Raw genomic sequence first — 22,853 nt, forward strand, 5'->3', positions numbered from 1 at the left:
TGAATTTTCAAACGTGTGTGTGTGTGTGTGTGTCTGAAATTTGTACCTTTGAATTTTTGGGAGGCTTCTACCAGAGAGCCCAACAGAACAAAGATCGTTAAAGATTACATTTTAGAATGAAGGTAGAGCAGCATTCCAGTTCATTAAAATTGTTTAAATACAATTAGTATTATGTGCCCATGCATTTTCCTTGTGTTGTTTTGGAAGTTATCATCCAGTGCTGCCCAGAGCTATTTTAAATCACTGATTTTAAGTCTTTTTTTAAAATAAATAATCTTTATTAAATATACATTAAAAAAAGATGAAAGAAAGGAAACATTAATCAAAACAAAATGGAAAAACAATAATAGTACAAACGAAATAATAAGGAAAAGAGTATAATTTCTATAATGGTGAATAGTAAATACATAATAAAAGTACGAAAAGAAAAAGGTAGTTTAAAGCTTTTTCATTACATACATAGGGTTGATTCTTAATAGGTTAATCAATTACAGTGGTACCTCGACATACGAGTTTAATTCGTTCCAGACCCGAGCTCATAAGTCGATCAACTCGCATCTCGAACGAATGCCTTTAGACTTTGTTTTTTGCGCCGAGATAACTGGAAGCAAGGAGATTCTTGCGCCACCTAGTCGAAGCTCGGCTCATATCCCAAATTTGAGCTCGGGTGTCGAACAGAAATTTCGCTCATGTCGTGGCTCGTAACTTGGAATACTCGCATGTGGAGCAGCTCGTATCTAGAGGTACTACTGTATATCAATTTCATCTCTGAATGAATCTTATATAGTCAGTAATAGTACTTTCCTGTTTTTTGGTTCAGTCTTAAAGATATCACATTATTAGAGATTTTTAGAGAAGAGAAAAAAAGGGGGGGAAAGGTGGAGAAGAGAGGAAGAGGAAAGGGGAGGAAAGAATGGGAAAAAAGGAGGAGAAGGTGAAGGAAGTATGATGTTAAGTCTTTTAGAAGTGGATTGAGAGTTGCTGAACTGGAAGGGGAGGACTAGCCATTTTCCAAGTTTCTAACTTTCCAAGGAATGCAATTTACAAAAGACAAACCTTTCAGAATCAATTTATGAAAGCATATTATAAAGCATATCAAGCTTTAATTGATAACACTTTGGTTAGAAATACTATTCAGATAATTTCCTGATAAATCTTACAGTGGAGTGATGCCAAAATATTCCTTAATCTATTCATTACAATATTGTTGTTGTTGTTATTCCATTTCTATATATTTTTCAAAAAATGTTTTCTAATAAATAAGAAGATACAGTGGTACCTCTACTTATGCACTTAATTTGTTCCGTGACCAGGTTCTTAAGTAGAAAAGTTTGTAAGAAGCAGCAATTTTTCCCATAGGAATCAATGTAAAAGCAAATAATGTGTGCGATTGGGGAAACCACAGGGAGGGTGGAGGCCCTATTTCCTCCCAGGAGATTCCTAGAGAGGCCCCAAAGAGGCCTCTCCCTGACTTTTCCAGCCCTGTTTCCTCCCAGGAGATTCCTAGAGAGGCCCCATGGAGGCATTTCCCTGCCTTTTCCGGTTACAGTTTCGGAAGCTCCGGTTTGCAAGTGGAAAATGGTTCTTGAGAAGAGACAAAATAATATCTTATCTCTTATCTTATAATCTGGTTCTTATCTAGAAAAGTTCATAAGTAGAGGCGTTCTTAGGTAGAGGTACTACTGTGAAAGCAATGAATTAGTAATTACATTGATTTTGCTGAAATCAGGAATTTAGCTCAGATTTTTACCATAGCATGATCAAAACTTTTATAGGATTAAAACAATGGAAATTTTCCTGTGGCTTTATTGAAACACAAGGTAGTACACCATTAAAGTATGAGTCAACCGTTAAATATCAGTGCTTTCATCATGAGGTCATCTGAAACTGGAGCTCATTTCTTATTTCTTTCTTCCACACATTTCATTAAATCTATGATTTCCTCTGAAAGATTAATCTCCTGGAATCAACATCTGCAGACAGAGAAGGAACTAGTATTTTGGTATGTTATCTAAAATCCAACTGATGAGTCTCAGTTAAAAGAGTTGATGGACTGCAGCAAGTGTTTCAGAAATCATTTATTAGCCTTGTATGTAACAGTGGATATCAAAAATCAAGTTTTAGGTGGCAAGGTGAATTTAAAAAGCACCTTGCACCTAAAACTTGATTTTTGATATCCACTGTTACATATAAGACTAATAAATGATTTCTGAAACACTTGCTGCAGTCCATCAACTCTTTTAATTGAGACTCATCAGTTGGATTTTAGAGTTTGTAAATATCATTGAACTACTTCCTATGTGTGGCAGTCTTAATATCATTTTATATCATTTATTATTAGTAATAAAGCCATAAACAAGATATATTATTGTCAACAAATTTATGAATTTATCCCCTCAATAGAGCAGCTTTTTTTTTTAAAGTTAGTTAATATTTGTGTATTTGTGTATGTACACATCAGGGTCTTTCCAAGCTTCAATTTCATGGAAAATTTTCTTCATGCCAATATTTCCATCATTTTTGGAGGACTACTGTATATTATAAAGCATTAAAATAGGATGTTTGATAGTCAATTTAAACCAAAGAACAGGTTTGACAGCAGCTATAGTTCATGTATTCCATTACAGCAAATTCAATTATTACATTTTTTTTTCATAAATACATTTGAACTGATTCTGGAAGAGAATTACACATTGGGAAAGTGTTGTACAAATAGTACAGTTTGTTCATCTAATACTTTATCATCAAACGTGGCAATCTGGTTTCAGGCATATGTTCCCCTATTCTGTCTCTGAATATGTTAGAATGTGAACTGGGAATTTTTGCAAAATATTGTAAATGTTCTGAGTTCCAGCAGTTCTCGATGATAATGTAAAAACTAGTTATAGAGCTCAAAGATTTTACATTTGTCGGAATGACACCTATTCCTTGTGGAGCAGCAAAAGAATATAAATATAAATATATAAAGCATCTATTTTTCCCAAAAGCTACTATTTCAAAAATGTATCTCAGAGCATATTCTATCCCTCTCTCTTCAGTCACCTATAGACACAGCCGAAAATTTAAGTGCAAATGAAATAAGTGTTTTAAAAAAGGAAGTTGGTAATATACTTTTATGCAGCCGTTTGTAAGTCCAGTTAACTAGAGCAAACTGTGTTCCCAAGTCTTTGAAACAAGTCATATAACCAGATGTTTCTTCACAATGTCTGGCACTATTTGCACTTGCTTGCAGCTCTAACTTTTTGATAGACTTGAGAACAAAATGATCTAAACCAAATTCTTTTTAAAAAAATGACCTTTTCTAAAGTTCAAATACATGTGAAATACCAAATTCTTAAAAAAAATATTCTAACTGGCTGTCAAATGTTCCCATTTTTGGTACCAAATTAACTTATCACTGATAAACTTTTTGTATTTCCTGGCATTAGAAAAATTAACCTGTCAGACCCAGATATTATCAGAATATGAGATATTGCAGAAAAAGGATCCCAAGGGCATACTTATACTCTCCATTGCAAAGCCAGAATTGAAAGTCAATATTCTAAGGGAAAATGTATCCTATTGTAAAAAATCCCAGACTGTAAAAACAAACAAAAGATATCATATATTCAAGCTCTGTACTTTGTAATAACAAGTCTCTAACCCGTTAAGAAATACAGTGATACCTCGTCTTACAAACGCCTCATCATACAAACTTTTTGAGATACAAACCCGGGGTTTAAGATTTTTTTGCCTCTTCTTACAAACTATTTTCACCTTACAAACCCACCGCCGCCGCTGGGATGCCCCACCTCTGGACTTCTGTTGCCAGCGAAACACCCGTTTTTGCACTGCTGGGATTCCCCTGAGGCTCCCGTCCATGGGAAACCCCACCTCCGGACTTCCGTGTTTTTGTGATGCTGCAGGGGAATCCCAGCTGTGCAAAAATGGGCGCTTCGCTGGCAACGGAAGTCCAGAGGTGGGATTTCTCAGCAAGGGGAGCCTCAGTGAAATTGCAGCATTGCAAAAACACAGTGGTCCAGAGGTGGGGTTTTGAGGACTTCGGTGTTTTTGCGATGCTGCGATTTCACTGATGCTCCCTTTGCTGGGAAACCCCACCTCCAGACTTCCGTTGCTAGCGAAGCGCCTGTTTTTGCGATGCTGGGATTCCCCTGCTGGGATTCCTCTGCAGCATCGCAAAAACGCAGAAGTCTGGAGGTGGGGTTTCCCATGGAGGGGAGCCTTAGGGGAATCTCAGCAGCGCAAAAACGGGGGCTTCGGCTGACAAAAGGGGTGAATTTTGGGCTTGCACGCATTAATTGCTTTTTCATTGTTTTGTCTTACAAACTTTTCACCTTAAGAACCTCGTCCTGGAACCAATTAAGTTTGTAAGACAAGGTATCACTGTACTTTATTTTAATAATACTTTATTAAACACACCCTGGCAACTGTTTGCTAAGTTCATATGGATCGGTGGTGGGTTGCTCCGTTTGGCCTGGTTCTGCGAACCAGTAGCAGTGGGGAGAGGCTCCACCCATCCCGCTTGGGATACTTCTGTGCATGTGCATAAGCGTCACGCAAGCCGGTGGCAACGGATTTTAGAACCCACTAAATATATGTATAATTAGATAAAGAGATAATTAATTAGCAAGAGATAAGCACCGCCATCTGCATGCTTATTTCTTGCTGATTAATAAACTAGATTTGGTCTATTGCTAAGATTAAGGGAAGTAATTAATGTCTCCTTGAGTAAGGTGACCATACATCCCGCTTTTTAATAATTTGTCCCATGTCCTGCAGCATTCTTCGGAGAGGGGCGGTGTTGGCTTGTCTTGGTTAGCTATGCTATAAAACCTTTGACAATACTAAGCAGAGAATTTTACAGAGCGTGGATGTGTGATAAAGCCAAGACGCAGACTTAGTTAAATAAATATTATTTACATATAAACAAAATATAAACAAACCAAAATATGCACGTAGCAAATACGGAACAATACAGAATATAGATAACAAGCACAAAGCTAAATATAATAGATAAAGCACGCAGCTTATACAAGCACAGAGCTTGGACACGACTCCCCTGTCTCAGGCAAAAGTAAAAGTAACAAGGAAGTGACTGGGCAGAATCATGAGCTTTGAACATTTACTCTGCAATTAAATGTTAACTTTTTGAGTGCACATTAACCCTTTAAGTACAAGTTTGGTACAGTTTACAATATGCAGTTTACAATGGCAATCCCTAACACACATGTACTCCTGTACTAACAGGCGGCATACAAATCTAATAAATAATAATAATAATAATTTCAAAAATGTCCCAGTTTTGGGAAAGATTGGTTCACCTTATTCTAGGGACTATCTGGTCAAGCCTTTCTTCTGAGCGAAGGAAGGCAAAACTCACATGGAGGCGGCTGAGGGGGCTTTGAAAGAGAGACTGTTAACTGAGGTTTCTCTCTCTCTCTCTCTCTCTCTCTCTCACACACACACACACACATTCATGGCCACAAAAAGGTTCTCTTCCCGCCTGCCCCCTTCCAAGAATCCCCAACTTCACAGCCGCCGGTGCTCCGATTCGCCCTTCCTAAAACCAGCTTCCCCACCATAGCGCCCGTCCACCTGCCTTCCAGAATCTGTGGTGGGGAAGGGTCAGGAGAGGCCTCCCCTGTAGCCGCTCTCTCATCAGCGGGGGTGCTTCAGCCTCTCAAGCTGCAACCTGTAAGTGGCCTAGGAAGAAAGAGGTACAGAGAGCCCCCTCCTGCCATCCCCGCAGCCCTCCAGGGAGGAAGCCCATCCAGGTGCTCGGCTGGCTGTTGTGCTCCAACAAAGCAGGGAGTCCCACAGAGAGAAGAGAGAGGGAGAGAGAGAGAGAGAGAGGAAGAAAGAAAGCAGAGAGAGAAATGGAGGGAGGGAGGAAGAGAAACAGAGTGAGAGGGAGGGAAGGAGACAGAGAAAGAAAGAGAAAAGAAAAAAAGAGAAAGGAAGAGAGAGTGAAAAAAAAGAAAAAAGAGAGGACGGGATAGAAAGAGAGAAAGAAGGAAAGATAGAAAGAAAGAAAGAAAGAGACGGAGGGAGAGAAATAGAGAAAGGGAGGAAGAGAGAAAGAAAGGAAGGAAGGGAGAGAGAGAGAGAGCAAAATCTAGTTTGAAACTAGCTAAACTATTTAAGTGGCATTTTGATACTTAGCACAATTGTCATCTGATTATCTGCTATCCAGGCTTTTTGGGGAGGATTTACAAGGCAAATTGGTCTTGTTTAATCTTTCTATGCAGTATAATGACAATTTTATTGTATATGTATTGTACAGATGTCATATTTTCAGTTTTTTAAAAAATTCAGCAACTTATTTTAAACTTATTGTTTAAAAGTATGGCTTTTTCTAATTGGATATTGTATTTTTTAAGTCTCATCGAAGGCACTTTTAATTGCTTCTAAATGATGTTGCTTTTGCTTTTGCAAAAAACAAAAGTAAAACAAAAAAAATCAAAACAACCTCCTTAAGGTACAAGTCAGCTGAAAGCCCTAGACTAGAGAGACTGAAAGGAGATAATTCATTAACAATCAAGGCATGTCAAACTGATCTATATTGGAATGTGGCCTCCAGGAAGGACGTCTTTGTGACGTCAAAACTCCACCCATGGAATTCTCTATTGGGATTCCCCACCTCCTTTCCAGCCTCCAGATCGGCCGAAAACGACACCACTGATTGCAAAAATGGCATTCCGCTGGGCGCAGCCGCCCAGCGGTAACCTTCTGAAACAGCCGGGTGCTTCTTGGCAGCCTCCGGAACCCGAACCCAAACTTTTGCCGAACTTCCGGGTTCGGCATTCAGGAGAACGCTGAGAAGCCCCCCAGCTGTTTCAGAAGATGAGAGGTGGGCGGCGGGGCTTCTCGGCAGCCTCCCGAACCCGATCGGGTTCGGGAGAACGCCGAGAAGCCCCCCCCCCGGCTGTTTTAAAAGATGACAGCCAGGCGGCGGCGGCCAGCGGAGCGCCATTTTGCGATCTGCGGTGGGTTCGTAAGCTGAAAAAAGTTCGTAAGAAGAGGCAAAAAATTTCTGAACCCCGGGTTCGTATCTCGAAGTGTTCGTATCACGAGGGGTTTGTATCACGAGATACCACTGTACTGTCTATAAGGTGGAAAGATGTTCCTCTAAAGAGATGTCTCTTGTGGCTTGTACAGATATTTTTAAATATGAAACATTTTCTAATTGCCTTGTATAATAATAATAACAGAGTTGGAAGAGACCTTGGAGGTCTTCTAGTTCAATCCCCTGCTTAGGCAGGAAATCCTACACTACTTTTATTTATTATTTATTTATTTATTTATTTATTTATTTATTTATTATTTGGATTTGTATGCCGCCCCTCTCCGAAGACTCGGGGCGGCTCACAACAAGTGAAAAACAATCCAATACATAATCCAATTAATTAAAATATTAAAAGTTTTTAAAAAAACCTATACTAACATACACACACACAAGCATACCATGTATAAATTCAGCGGGCCCAGGGGCAGATGTTTAGTTTCCCCATGCCTGACGGCAAAGGTGGGTTTTGAGAAGTTTACGGAAGGCAGGAAGAGTAGGGGCAGTTCTGATCTCCGGGGGGAGTTGGTTCCAGAGAGTCGGTGCCGCCACAGAGAAGGCTCTCCCCCTGGGGCCCGCCAACCGACATTGTTTAGTTGACGGGACCCGGAGGAGGCCCACTCTGTGGGACCTAATCGGTCGCTGGGATTCGTGCGGCAGAAGGCGGTCTCGGAGATATTCTGGTCCGATGCCATGAAGGGCTTTAAAGGTCATAACTTTAGACAAATGGGTATCCAACATCTTCTTTAAAACTTCCAATGTTGGAGCATTCACAACTTCTGGTGGCAGGCTGTTGCACGGATTCATTCATTGTTCTGTCAGGAATGTTCTTCTTAGTTCTAAGTTGCTTCTCTCCTTGCTTCTTGTCTTACCCTTCAGGTTCTTTGGAGAATAGCTTGACTAGTCTCAGATAATTTAAGTAAATTATTTATTTACTTATTTCATAAACCAAATTTTTAATCAAGGATCCCACCCACCCCTCTCCTCAAAAAAAGAGGTCCCGCTTTACCAATGTGAAACTCTGGTCACCTTTTCTTTGAGTGAAAAGGGTGTTTATGTCGACTTAAAAGAAGCAGTACTGACAAATGACTTATGTAACCGTAAACCTGATCCAACTCTTTCATTATATGGAATTGTGATTATGAAAATGATGACCTCTTAGTCTCTCCTATCTAAAAACAAATACATAAAGAGTCATCATTTCAATCCTGTTTCAGGAAAAATCCAGTAAGATTTAACAGAAATCACAACGCATCTATTTTAACCTTGACGAAATGAGCCAGCTTTATATTCCTTGCTTTACTTATCATTTTAATCTATAATCCATTCAAATCAAGCCTTAGAACTTGATTGTCCCTTTTAATGAGATTCTTCAACATTTTAACAAGCCTCTTTTGTAAATCAATATAATTATCCAAGTCAGTCTCTTGGCTTATTGTTTATAATATCTACCTATTTCTATTGTTAAAACATTAGCCAGCCCACACCACCCGAATATCCAGTATACAGTGATCCCCCGAGTTTTGCGATCCCGATCATTGCGAAAGGCTATATCGCGATTTTTCCACCCGGAAGTAAAAACACCATCTGCACGCATGCGTAGATGGTGGAGTTTGCGTTCCCCGCCGGGCAGATCAGCTGCTGGGCGGCCGAAGGAACCTTCCCTGGGTCTTCCCGCCGGCATGGGGGGCTTCCTAGCACCCCCCCGAACCCCCAACCCGGGTTTGGGGGGTGCTAGGAAGCCCCCCATGCCGGCGGAGACCTTTTAAAACACCCGTGCCGCTTCCCAGCTGAATCCTGAAGCCAAGCGCAGAAGTTCGCCTTTGGCGCTTGGCTTCAGGACTCAGCTGGGAAGCGGCACGGGTGTTTTAAAAGGTCTCCGCCGGCATGGGGGGCTTCCTAGCACCCCCCCAAACCCGAGCTGCAAACGGCGGGTAGGCGGGCGAGCGGCAAACGGCGGGTGGGCGGGTGAACAAGGAACCTTCCCTGGGATCGTGCACGAGCGGCGGGCAAGCAAGCGGCGGGCGGGCGGGCAGCAGAAAAGCGGCGGGTCTTCCCAGGTGCGGAAGTAAAAGCACCATCTGCGCATGCGCGGCCATGAAAAAAGGGGCGCGCATGCGCAGATGGTGCTTTTACTTCTGCACCGCTAGTTCGCGAAAAACCGATCATCGCGAGGGGTCCTGGAACGGAACCCTCGCGATAATCGGGGGACCACTGTAGTATCTTTTTCCATGTCATTCTTGTAGACTATAATTTGTAAATTCACTTTCAACTCAATGTTAATTTTGTCATATAAAAATTGTTTTTCTTTTCAACAGCAGAATATTCTTCTGCGGTTTGGATAAATAGTAACTGCTTGACCCACAACTGAATCACATTATAAGCATCATATCGGGCACAATAAGAGCTACCCCCATATCACTGATGCTATATAAACAACAGCTTTGATCCAGACATCCACCTATTAAGGCAGCTGGAAACTTCCTGGGTAAAAACATTAATTTTCTTCAGGCCTGGATGTGAGGATGGTACTTTATGGCTCTTCCAAGTGTCACAACATCCCCTGCTTTACAGCTGAACCTAATGGACTCAATCACCGAGTAAAACAAGGTCAATTCTCAATAGAATTAAGACTCAACATGGCAAGCGTGCTAATTTTGTTCAGAAATGGGGAAATCTCTCTTTGGAATGTGGCTATGGTGCTCCAAAGCAGAAAGTGTGGCATATTGTGAAACATTGCTCACAGTATAAGAGACTTTCTGTATGCAACTCCACCAGTGACTTTATAGTCTACCTTTGAGTTTGTAACTATAGTGCTCAAAAAAATAAAGGGAACACTCAAATAACACATCCTAGATCTGAATGAATGAAATATTCTCATTGAATGTTTCATTTGAATAACTATTCCATTTGCACAACAGCATGTGAAATTGATTGTCAATCAGTGTTGCTTCCTAAGCGGACAGTTTGATTTCACAGAAGTTTGATTTACTTGAAGTTATATTCTTTTTTAAGTGTTCCCTTTAGTCTTTTGAGCAGTGTAGGTTAAATACACTGCTCAAAAAAGAGGAAACACTCAAATAACACATCCTAGATCTGAATGAATGAAATACCTGTATTCTCATTGAATACTTTGTTGTGTACAAATTTGAATGCGCTGACAACACAATTAAATTGTCAATCGGTGTTGCTTCCTAAGTGGACAGTTTGATTTCACAGAAGTTTGATGTACTTGGAGTTATATTGTGTTAAGTGTTCCCTTTATTTCTTTTGAGAAGTATAGTTTCATATTTGCTTGAGAAGGTTATTGCGATATGCTTTTTAGTATTTTCGCTGTACTTCAACTCCCAGAGTTCCTCAGCCCGCAAAGATAGTAACGGGACTGGTAGCGGAGCAGCAAAGCTGGCTGAGGAACTCTGGGAGTTGAAGTCCACAAGTCTTAAAGTTGCCAAAGTTGGAGACCCCTGCTTTAGAAAGGCCTGAGTCTGCCTCATCCTCGACACAAATGGCTGTTAAATTGACCCGGTATCCCAAAAAAACAAGGTGGTCCGTCTTCTCTGTCCGGGAGACTCCCTTCGCTCTATCCTTAACAGCGCCAGCCGCGCCTCAGCTAGGCCCTGAGGAGAGACCCTCTAAGTGCAGGAGGCGCGGAAAGGGAGGGGGGGACGCGCTGCCGCTGGTTAGCGGGGCAGCCTGACAGACCCGGAAGTGGTTGAGGCTACGGGGGGGAGGGCGGCGGGAGCCAGGCGGTGGGTGGGGGGAGAGGAAGGGGAGGGGGCGGTGGCCGGATCCACGAGCGGCCGCCGGAGACGCGCGCCCGTTCGGCTCGGGAATGCATCCCGACGACCGGCCGCTGCGCGGGAGAGGCGGGAAATGGTGAGCGGCCGCCGGCGCCTCCTCCTCCTCGTCCCTCCGGGGACCCGGCCCGCGGGGTTCTCCCTGCTGTTGCTCCTGCTGCTCAGATGGGACGCGGTGGCTCAGAAAGGTAGGTTGGCGGAACGGGGGGTGGGGGGAGTCTTCCCGCCATTGTGTCTTGCAGCGCGCCCGGAGCGCACCCGGGAAGAGCCCTCTTTTCCCTTCGCCTCGGGATGTCATTAATACGTGGGGGGAAAGGGGGAAATGGGAGGTGGGGCAGTCTAAGCCGGAGTTGCTCCTCCCATCCGACCCACAATCTGTACAATCTGCAGCGAGCTTCTTCCATCCCCTCCTGAAGTTCTGCAAAACTTTTCAGCGCCCTTCCCATCCTCACCAATTGGAATACAGTAGTTAAAGAAATGTAGAACGGATGTTTTCACCCGAACAGCAGTGGGACTCTAGTTTTTGAGTTTATTTATTTATTTAGATTTTATATATACAGCAAATGGTTGGTGTGTATGTATGTATGTATGTATGTATGTATGTATGTATGTATGTATGTATGTAACACATGCCAACCATTCATCCATCCATCTATCTATAGTTGGTTGGTTGTCAAAATGTACAAGACAATGTACAAGATAATTGTACAAGATTATAACCCCAAAATCTTCAACTTTAGATTGTCTACAGTTGACCTCTCCCCTTTTCTAAGAGGTCTGTAAGGGGCGTGCATAAGCCCGCCATTGTACCTACCGTCCCTATCCTACTGTCTTTTATCATTACTTTTTATCATTACTTTTTCTAACCTCATGGTCATAAGTCACTATTTTCTTTCATTGCCCTTGTGACTTGGAACAGTCACTAACTGAACTGTTGTAAGTCGGGACTGCCTGTACTAGAGATTTCCGTTTCGCCAATTTGAGTCCTTCAGAACAGGGGTCTTCAACCTTGGCAACTTTCAATCTATTGTCTAGTCAACCTCTTTTTATTATTACTAAATGTCTCATCTCGAGCATTGCTGGTCGTATCTTCCTTGAATAAGCCGAACGTGTGCTTGGAAGAAGTGCTTGCTTTTTTCTTTTTTAAAAAATGAAGTTGTAAAAAGAATTTAAGGGTGCCACAGATCACCAAGAAAAAAGAAAAATCTATAGTGTTGGGGAGTAAAATATGTTGTCTTCAAAACATATATTAATTTATTGCAGCAAAGATCTTATGTTTTTAAAGACTAGTAGTATAGCCTAGTTTAAAAGTTTTCTAGTTCTGGGAAAGTAGGTAGAATGGGATACATCCAAGAACCAGTGATAGCATGATGCCAGCCAATACGTTTGTCTGTTTTGAAAACTATAATCCAATTGATGCTTAGGAATAATGGGAACATTTATTCTACATGATGAAGGAAAGGTGGTATGTATTTGGAAATGGATTATTTGGAACTCTGATGTTCAATATGCATATAGCTGGACTTTGTAAACTACTTAGGGTTCTTCTGTTGATAAGACTTGGACCAAAATTTAGCTAATGTTTTCAAATTATACAATATTATGTATAATTATACAATAATATGTATGAGGAGTCTACTTCTACAGCAGCATTGCTTAAGTGAATGAACCTCTCTCTCTATCCATAATTTTTGTAATACTTTAGCACTACCTAACATACAAATACATCTGTCAGTGAGGCCAAATAAGGGCAGAAACAGAGACACTGCTCACGAAGACAAAATACTGTTTGCACTTTAAAAAAAACTTTGTCTTTAAATTATACATTTAAACAATGTAAAGTAAAAGACTTGGAAAAGAAAAGATTACTGTATGTGAAATAATGGGATGGAATTAAAGAATCAAGAATTGGAAAAACAGAAGAGGATCATTTGAAAGAGGAAAGTGGATTTTTTTTCTTTTTAAAAGAAAAAAAGGCTGGTTCTTTCAATCAAAATCATTGAATCAGCATGAGATGCCAAATATATATATACAGTACATCTGTCCTCTATACCTTACAAAAGCATCCCTAGATTTAACATTCATTTCACAGACTGCAATTAGTACAACTAATTGTCAGCTTACTTTGATTTGAGGAATGCAATTTATTTATTTACAGTAATTTATTCAATTTCTATGCCGCCCAATTCCCTAGGGACTCTAGGCGGCTCACAACAGGAATATAAAACAACAGTAGTAATACAAAACCTATAAAAACCGTTTAAAAAACAATGTACAATTAAAACAGTTAAACCCCTGGAATTTGACCTCTGAATGTTAAGATACCTTCTTTTCCTTCCTTGTGAAGTTGTTTTCTTAGGTATGTGGCAAACATTTTTAAACTTCTTTTTTGCACTTTGACATATGGCACTACTGGCATGCTAAATTTCCAAACTTGACAGAAGGAAAAGACTTCAAAGGGTTTGGAATGAGGATTAGGGACATTTAGAAACTGCAGTTCTATCTCAAGTCAATTGAAAAAAATTACATTCTGTGCCATTTGGACTGGGATCCATTTCAAAGTAAAGCCGTTGCATATACAGTATACAAAGGTGTTTGTAATGCAGGATGTGTTTTTCACAAAAAGGTTTTGTTCATCTCTTTAGTTTTAATGACACAATAAGTGATGGATTCTAAAGTCAACATTCTACTGCAGTCATATAACTATTTAGCACTTAAAGCCTACTGTAGAATGACTATTGTCAATATGCATAGTTTATTTTGCCTTGCATTATTGTAGGGAAAAATAAATTTGCATAAATTCAGATTTTCCACAATGACCTGAAAATTAGCACTCCGTAGATTCAACTATTTCCCTTGATTTCTTACATTTACTCAAATATAGTCAAACTAAGAGAATTATCAAAGGATGATATTAAATAAATAGCTGCAAGGCCTCATGCCAAAATATAGCCAAACATGGTTTGATCACTCTTGTGGAAGGCAGCTAATTTCATTGATTACAGATCCCTCTATTTCTATACAGTTTACCTTCAGAGTCAGATGGGTTACGGCTAGGGTTAGGGTTACTATACAAGCTATTGTATAGTAAACCTAACTCTTTTATTTGGCAACAGCTATAATGAAACTTGGTCTTGTGGTCATGGTTAAATGGAATCCATTCTCCCTCTTCTATACTGTTGTACACTGATACTGAAAAAAGACTCATTTTTCTTTGTTGTTTTATGTGTCTCTCAGCATCTTTTCTAATTTTGTCCCATCAAATAAGAAAAGTGTTACAGATAATATAGCCAGGTTTTACACAGAAGTTTTGATTGTGCATGGAACAATTGATTATGGTATAAATGATTAGCATTTCTATATTTGATCCATAAACCTTTGTTGAATTTGCGGGATACTAATACAGTAATACCTCGTCTTACGAACCTAATTGGTTCCGGAAGGAGTTTCGTAAGGCGAAAAGTTCATAACACGAAACAATGTTTCCCACTGGAAACAATGTAAAAGCGATTAATGCATGCAAGGGGGGGGGAAAATCCCAAAATGGCGCTCCGCTGGGCGCCGCCATCTGGCTGTTACCTTTTAAAACCGCTGGGGGGCTTCTCGGCATTAACCCGAACCCAAACTTTTCGGGTTCGGGAGGCCGCCGAGAAGCGCCGCCGCCTGCTTGTCACCTTTTTAAACAGCCAGGGGGCTTCTCGGCGTTCTCCCGAACCTGAAGCCGGAAGTTCTGGTTCGGGTTCCGGAGGCCGCCGAGAAGCGCCCGGCTGTTTCAGAAGGTTACAGTCGGGCGCCGCTGCTTGGCGGAGCGCCGTTTTTTCGATCGGCGGCAGCGTTTTCGGACGATCTGGAGGCTGGAAAGGATGTGGGGAATCCCAATAGGGAATTCCATGGGCGGAGCTTTGACGTCACGAAGACGTCCTTCCTAGTCAGCCGAAATTTTGTCAAATTGTTTGCTTGAATATGAGGGAAAGTACATTTTACTTTTTATCCAAATACATTTGCAAATAATGTTTTAATGTCCATGGGAGTGAATGAGGGATGTCTGTGTTGTTTCCTCATCTGTTTTGCATTAATAGTAAAATTAATTATGCAAAGAGCTTGTTACTATCTCAGACTTAATAAAACAATATAAACAATCCGTTTTTTAGAAAATTAATTAAAAAATTTAATAGGTTTTTGATAAAAAATAAAATGTTTGACTGGTATTATACATTCTTAAGAAATGAGAGTTTAAAATTCCCCTGTCATGAAACGGACATATGGTTTTTCTCAGTAGCAGAAGTGCAACCTGCTTATTCACATCAGTCCCAGCGCTGTGTATCTTTGCCATAATTACTTGTTCATAATATTTACAACATTGTGCTATAAGGAACTGAATTAGAAGGTCAAGAAGAGCTATTTATGAATATGGAACCTGACTGTGATTTTCTATTGAATGAATACACAATTCCGATTAAAAAGGATTCTAAAATAGTAAAGGAAAATTTTTAGACATGACAATTGCCCCTTTTCTCATCCCCCCCCCAGATATATTACTAACAACCACATAATCATTCACTATCCATTATCGTAACAGAGAGAGCTGAAACCATTTTAAAGCACTGTTTGTTCAAAGTCTGGTGAAGAGTGGTTGATGTTTTAACTTTTAGGCTCCAAGGAATTCTGGGGGTTTTTCTACACAACTTTTTGCAAGCTTGCCTTCTTCTTCTTCTTCTTCTTCTTCTTCTTCTTCTTCTTCTTCTTCTTCTTATTATTATTATTATTATTATTATTATTATTATTACTATTATTATTATTATTATTTATTAGATTTGTATACCACTCCTCTCCGAAGACTCGGGGCGGCTCACAACAGCAATAAAAAACAGTATAACAATGAGACAAATCTAATAATAAAATATATAAAAACCCCAACAATTAAAAACCATACAGCACATACACACCAAACGTGAAATATAATAAGCCTGGGGGAGATGTCTTAGTTCCCCCATGCCTGGCGATATAGGTGGGTCTTGAGTAACTTGTGAAAGACAAGGAGGGTGGGGGCCGTTCTAATCTCCGGGGGGAGTTGATTCCAGAGGGCCGGGGCCGCCATAGAGAAGGCTCTTCCCCTGGGGCCCACCGAATGACATTGTTTCGTCGACGGGACCCGGAGAAGGCCAACTCTCTGGGACCTTGTCGGCCGCTGGGATTCATGCGGTAGAAGGCGGTTCCGGAGGTATTCTGGTCCAATGCCATGTAGGGCTTTAAAGGTCATTACCAACACTTTGAATTGTGACCGGAAACTGATCAGCAGCCAGTGCAGGCCACGGAGTGTTGTGGAAACGTGGGCGAATCTAGGAAGCCCCACGATAGCTCTCGCGGCCACATTCTGCACGATCTGAAGTTTCTGAACACTTTTCAAAGGTAACCCCATGTAGAGAGCATGGGCTGTCATGAACAAAGTGGGCTGTCATGATCAAAGTTACTATCGACTAACCAGTGTTGGTTGATGGGCCATGGGAGAGGACCTTCTCTGTGGCAGCCCTGGCTTTTTGGAACCAACTATCCTCCAAGGTCCGTACTGCCCCCGGAAAACCTTGAAAACCTAGCTTTGCCATCAGGCCTGGGGGCTGTGAGAACTAACATCTTTAACCCTGGCCAAAATAAGTTTTGATTGGTATGCGTGACATGGTATGAGTGTATGGATTAGATTTAAGGGTCTTATACTGTGATTAATGTTATTAACTGATTTTATACTGTTTTATGGTTTTATTGTTGTGAGCCGCACTTAGTCCTTCAGGATTGAGCGGCATACAAGTCAAATAAAATAATATTGATTTTACTTTAATTATATGTACAGTGTTCCCTCGATTTTCGCAGGTTTGAACTTCGCGAAAAGTCTATACCACGGTTTTTCAAAAATATTAATTAAAAAATACTTCGCGGTTTTCCCCCTATACCACGGCTTTTCCCACCCGATGATGTCATATGTCATCACCAAACTTTCATCCACCTTTAATAAATATTTTTTAAAATAAACTTTAATAAATAAACATGGTGAGTAATAATCTAAATCGTTGCTAAGGGAATGGGAAATTGTAATTTAGGGTTTTAAAGTGTTAAGGGAAGGCTTGTGATACTGTTCATAGCCAAAAATAGTGTACTGTATTTACTTCCGCATCTCTACTTTGTGGAAATTCGACTTTCGCGGGCAGTCTTGGAACGCATCCCCCGCGAAAATTGAGGGAACACTGTATATACAAAATCTGTCAGAATATCCTCCTCATTATTTCAGCAGATTTCACATTAATAAAGAAAATCAAGATTAGATTTAGGATGTATAGCTAGGTCCAAGAGGATATAACGAAATCCATAATTATGAAACACCAACATATAGCATATTCACTTTGTAGTTTACACTTGAACAGCAGATACACATTCTTCTAAGAGTGAGAAAGCAGCTTTATAGATGAATTTTTGTTTTGCAGGTGATGGATGTGGATATACTGTCTTAGGTCCTGAAAGTGGAACATTTACATCAATTAATTATCCATATGCCTATCCCAATAGCACAGTGTGTGAATGGGAAATTCGAGTTAAGCCTGAACAGAGAGTTCAGCTCAAATTTGGGGATTTTGATATTGATGATTCAGATTCTTGTCATTTTAATTATGTAAGGATTTATAATGGAATTGGACCTACAAGAACAGAAATAGGTAAGAACATATTTTATCTTTAGTATTAATATATGTTTATTATATATACTCGAGTAGAAAAATATTTCCTCCTACCCAGTTTCTGTGAATAATTTGACTATAAGCAAAGCAAAATGTTACCTGATTTTATAACACAAAGGTTGAAGAAGTTTTGAAAGACTGGATAAAGAAATAAGCTTATTGTAATATTTCTTGGCTACATTTTCCCTTTTTCTAATTAGCCTTATACAAATGAAAGTTTAACATATTTATATTTGTTTTTAAAATTACAGTTTATTTCTTTTTTGATTGCCTTTATTTTATTTTCATTTATGCATTCTGCACTTTTAATAGTTATATTGATTGTTAGTTCAATAAGCATTTAAAAAGACACATATGTATTGAGTACAATACAATTTTGATTTATTACTTGGTGTAAAGTATCTGTCATAAAATATACATATAGCAACTTTATGATTCTTCAGTGTTATATGAGCAGTGATTTTTCTCTAAAACAAAAGCAAAACTTGAGTTTTTTAGATGGCAAAGATCTTTCAATCCTGATTTACAAGTACAGTTTACTGGTCCAAATAATTCTCTACTTTTGTTCTCTTTACATACAGCTTATTCTAGTATGATTACATAAAGGATATTAGTGTGCTAAAAATGAATTTCTAACTCAATGGAATGTTAAAAAAGAAATAATACAAGAGAGCATAGATTTTACCCGTCTGCCTGTCCAGCAGTATGATTAATGGCCAAAAATGGAATAGAATAAGACTAAATTTGGTATTTGGAAAGGAACCCAAGCACAAGAGTGATCAAGCTTGAAAATCAACAAGATCAGATGATAGATGAATTTCATAAGCCATACTTTACATGCTTTTCTTGTTTAGAAATCTTAAGGTCACACTCAAATTAGCAGCACTTGTTTCTTGAAGTTTTGAAATTAAAGTCATTGGTAATAACTTGCTGTTTTGAAAGATAAGGTACATTTTTAGCTTGTATTGTGATTTAAGTAAAGGGAGTTAAGAGTAAAACTGATTCTTGGAGATAACTGCTGGATCTTAAGGAGAGCTATAATGAGACTGCATTGAAAGTATGTTTCATTTCCTTTTATAGGAACTGACAAGTACTTCAGAATAAATTCATAGAAGCCTTATTAAAATTAATGCTACAAATACAACATACCACATATATACACCAGCGGAGGGTTTATTTATTTATTTATTTATTAAATTTGTATGCCGCCCCTCTCCGTAGACTCGGGGCGGCTCACAACAGTAATAGAAAAACAATGTACTGTACAATACAAATCTTATAATTAAACTAAAAACCCATAATTTAAGAAAACATACACACAACATACCATACATAAACAGTATAGGCCTGGGGAAGTTATCTCAGTTCCCCCATGCCTGACGGCAGAGGTGGGTTTTAAGGAGCTTACGAAAGGCCAGGAGAGTGGGGGCAGTTCTAATCTCAGGGGGGAGCTGGTTCCAGAGGGTCGGGGCCGCCACAAAGAAGGCTCTTCCCCTGGGCCCCGCCAAACAACATTGTTTAGTCGACGGGACCCGGAGAAGGCCAACTCTGTGGGACCTAATCGGTCGCTGGGATTTGTGTGGCAGAAGGCGGTCCCAGAGATATTCTGGTCCGATGCCATGAAGGGCTTTATAGGTCATAACCAACACTTTGAATTGTGACCGGAAATTGATCGGCAACCAATGCAGACTGCGGAGTGTTGGTGTAACATGGGCATGCCTTGGGAAGCCCATCATTGGGTTGCTCCTGGTTTGGTCCAGTTCTGTGAAACCGGTGGCGGCAGTGCCAGGAAGCTTTGCTCACCTACCTGGGACGTGCAGAATGCGCAGAAGCGCTGTGCGTGCATGAACCAGTAGTGATGGTATTTACAGACTCACACACACACACACACACACACACAAAGTGATTTAGGAAAATCACTCTGTTTCTGTCTCTAGTTTAGAAAGGGTTCCCAGATTAGGAAATCAGCCCTTGTAAAAATTAAACAATATATTTGATAAACATGTTTAGGTCATAAGTGGTTTGATACTAAATCAAAGCTCAGTAGGCTTGGAAATGTTGAGAAAACTATACCTCTCTATGTCTTTGGTACCTCTGAATTTCTGAGAGATACTCAAAAACCTGCCTTGAGAGAAACATAGGAGACTGACTGCAGAAAAAGACCTCATGGTCCATCTACTCTGCCCTTATACAGTACTACAGTATTTCCTGTATTTTATCTTAGGATGGATATATGTTTATCCCAGGCATGTTTAAATTCAGTTACTGTGGATTTACCAACCATGTCTGCTGGAAGTTTGTTCCAAGGATCTACTCTTCTTTCAGTAAAATAATATTTTCTCACGTTGCTTTTGATCTTTTCCCCAATCTGAAAAGGGGAAGCATCTTGTTCATTTTGTGTTGCATTCTTGTTCAGTTTGTGCAGCTGTTATATTTGGTGTAGATTAAACATATAGTTCTACTAAATGGTGAGATATTTAATACTACATTTACGTATGTGTTATGTCTATTGTATCTACTCTAGGAAAATACTGTGGTTTGGGCCTTCAGGTGGACAAATTAAATGAATCAAAGAGCAATGAAATTACAGTACAGTTCATGAGTGACGTTCATTTTTATGGGCATGGGTTTCTTGCTTCATATTCAACAACTGATAAACCAGGTATAGTATCTAATTTAGCAATATTTTAGCAGATTACAAATCTATTTCTGTTTAATAATTGTATAATCTTACCATACTAGGTCATTTCATGTTATCCAGTTTCTGATAAATAATGTATAAAGAATTAAACAAAGGTATTTATAAAACCACATCTAGACAGGATGATCTCAAGACATTAAAATACACAAAAAATATGACTCGAATACATTAATTTAAGGTGATTGAAATCAATTGTTCCATTTTGTAGCAACAATACATATTCCTGGCCAAATAGAGTTTCTTACTTGATGCTAAGTGTTTTTATTACAGCAGGGATCAGAAACACATTCTTTGAAGGTTGGGATTGGGGATAGCATTCCTTAGGAATAATCTGTTGGAATAGCATATTTTTCTACTATCAGCTTTCTCTATTTTTTCTCAGTTCTTTAATTGTAGATCGATCATTCAATTCATTAGATTTGTATGCCGCCCCTCTCCAAAGATTCGGGGCGGCTCACAACAATAATAAAAACAATATAACAGTAAACAAATCTAATATTAAAATAAAAGATATATAAAACCCCAACAATTAAAACAATGCAGCACATGCATACCAAACATAAAATATAAAAGCCTGGGGGAGGTGTCTCAGTTCCCCCATGCCTGGCGATATAGGTGGGTCTTGAGTAATTTGCGAAAGACAGGGAGGGTGGGGGCTGTTCTAATCTCCGGGGGGGGAGTTGATTCCAGAGGGCCGGGGCCGCCACAGAGAAGGCTCTTCCCCTGGGGCCTGCCAAATGACATTGTTTAGTCGATGGGACCCGGAGAAGGCCAACTCTGTGGGACCTTATCGGTTGCTGGGATTCGTGCGGTAGCAGACGGTTCCAGAGGTACTCTGGTCCATTGCCATATAGGGCTTTAAAGGTCATAACCAACACTTTGAATCGTGAAACTGATCGGCAGCCCGTGCAGGCCACGGAGTGTTGTAGAAACGTGGGCGAATCTAGGAAGCCCCACGATGGCTCTCGCTGTCGCATTCTGCATGATCTGAAGTTTCCGAACACTTTTCAAAGGTAGCCCCATGTAGACAGCGTTGCAGTAATCGAATCTCGAGGTGATGAGGGCATGAGCGACCGTGAGCAATGACTCCCTGTCCAAATAGGGCCGCAACTGGTGCACCAGGCGAACCTGGGCATCAATAATAGCACAGTTCTAAGCATTTTCTCATTGAAGTATTGGTTAGTAATTGCTTTTAATGTTCATATCTAGTGCTCCAAATTAACAATTGAATGGCTGAAATTTACTTCAGCTAACTGGAGAATCATAGTGACAAAATTAATAAAGATGTTTCATTGCATTATGACATAAGCTCTGACTTTGTTATTTGTACCAACGTGAAACAATCACAAAAGATGTCATGGATAATGATAATTATTTGGAGGTTCTATTGCATTAGCGTGCTGGTAATCATTACATAGTCATTTCAACTTCCATATCAACTATGTTGGTGATGTTTGGGCGAGATATAACTCAGCTTATCCTATATCTTCTGTTCCTCTTTTGGACTTTTTTGTTGGAACATGTCTTGGTTCTGTTTTGGAATTGATCAACAGAGAGTGATTTCAGCTGATAGACCCAATGTAGTCTAATTCCTAATCCATGGCATGTAGCTCGTTATAGCTAAGAAAGAATAGCAGTAATTCCTTGAGATCATAATTTATTCAATGGAAACTGAAATCAGTATAATGCATTAAAATGATTGATTCAGTAGTTTTCAATATGGATTTTTATGTCACTGTTTTAAAATATTTTGGTATTTCATAATTTTTCTTTTGCTATAATTTTTCCTAGATTTAATAACATGTTTAGATACTGCAAGTCACTTTTCTGAGCCAGAATTCAGGTAAATTTGTTTTTTAAAAAAATATTCTGACTATAAATTAGGATCAGATACTTATGAACTAGCCACTTTTTCTCTTGTTCGAAACAAAATATTTCATTGGGAGAAAAAGCATTTATGTGCATGTACATATACAATACTATGACATATAGTTGACTGAAATTAATTGTATTCAATGCACTGGGACATTTTTGTTTATGTCTTATTAATATGTTTAGTATGAATTGTTCCATACTATTTCCCACTCCTTTCAGAAGAAGTATTTCAGTTTGTTGTGGTTAAGATCAAGATTTATTTGTACTATGGTTCATTATGATTTTTTTTTTAAATCAAAAATTTACAAACTAAAATTCTAAACAAAGATTTTGACTTCAGTCCTCTATCTACTGACCTGAAAGTAAACAAATTGTTGATTTACTTCTGAATAAACTTAGAGGATTGTACTGTTAACATGTTAACTGTTCTAAGTCATTTTAAAATAGAACTGAGGTTTATAGTACCATTCTTCATGTAATATCACATAATATCTTTTATGTCATAACAATAAATATGCGGTGGTTTTCAAAGGTTAGGTTATATAATTAGTTTCAATAGTCAGAATGAATATTGTTATTGAATGCTTTTACAATGTATAACTCTTCCCAGAAATACTTAACTTTTGCTAATTGATTTATTTGTTTTACAGTACATATTTATTTGTGTTGTCATTCATATATCATTAAATAATGAC

At 39.3% G+C, this 22,853-nt stretch overlaps 1 protein-coding gene across 2 annotated transcripts in view; it reads left to right on the forward strand.

Annotated features, from left to right (window-relative positions):
- The first annotated feature begins 10,817 nt into the window (after positions 1–10,817).
- Positions 10,818–22,853, forward strand: part of DCBLD2 (discoidin, CUB and LCCL domain containing 2) — a 43,162-nt gene continuing 31,126 nt past the window's right edge. The window contains exons 1-4 of one of the 2 annotated variants that reach the window (XM_070750046.1): positions 10,818–11,048; positions 17,334–17,561; positions 20,107–20,244; positions 22,075–22,126. In XM_070750046.1, the coding sequence (XP_070606147.1) occupies positions 10,937–11,048; positions 17,334–17,561; positions 20,107–20,244; positions 22,075–22,126 (530 nt within the window). In that variant the 5' untranslated portion in view covers positions 10,818–10,936. The remainder of the gene's footprint in view (positions 11,049–17,333; positions 17,562–20,106; positions 20,245–22,074; positions 22,127–22,853) is intronic. The other variant, XM_070750045.1, reaches the window with a different exon arrangement.

Source organism: Erythrolamprus reginae, chromosome 4 (genome assembly GCF_031021105.1).
Source record: "Erythrolamprus reginae isolate rEryReg1 chromosome 4, rEryReg1.hap1, whole genome shotgun sequence".
In the NCBI taxonomy this organism is placed as follows: Eukaryota; Metazoa; Chordata; class Lepidosauria; order Squamata; family Dipsadidae; genus Erythrolamprus; species Erythrolamprus reginae.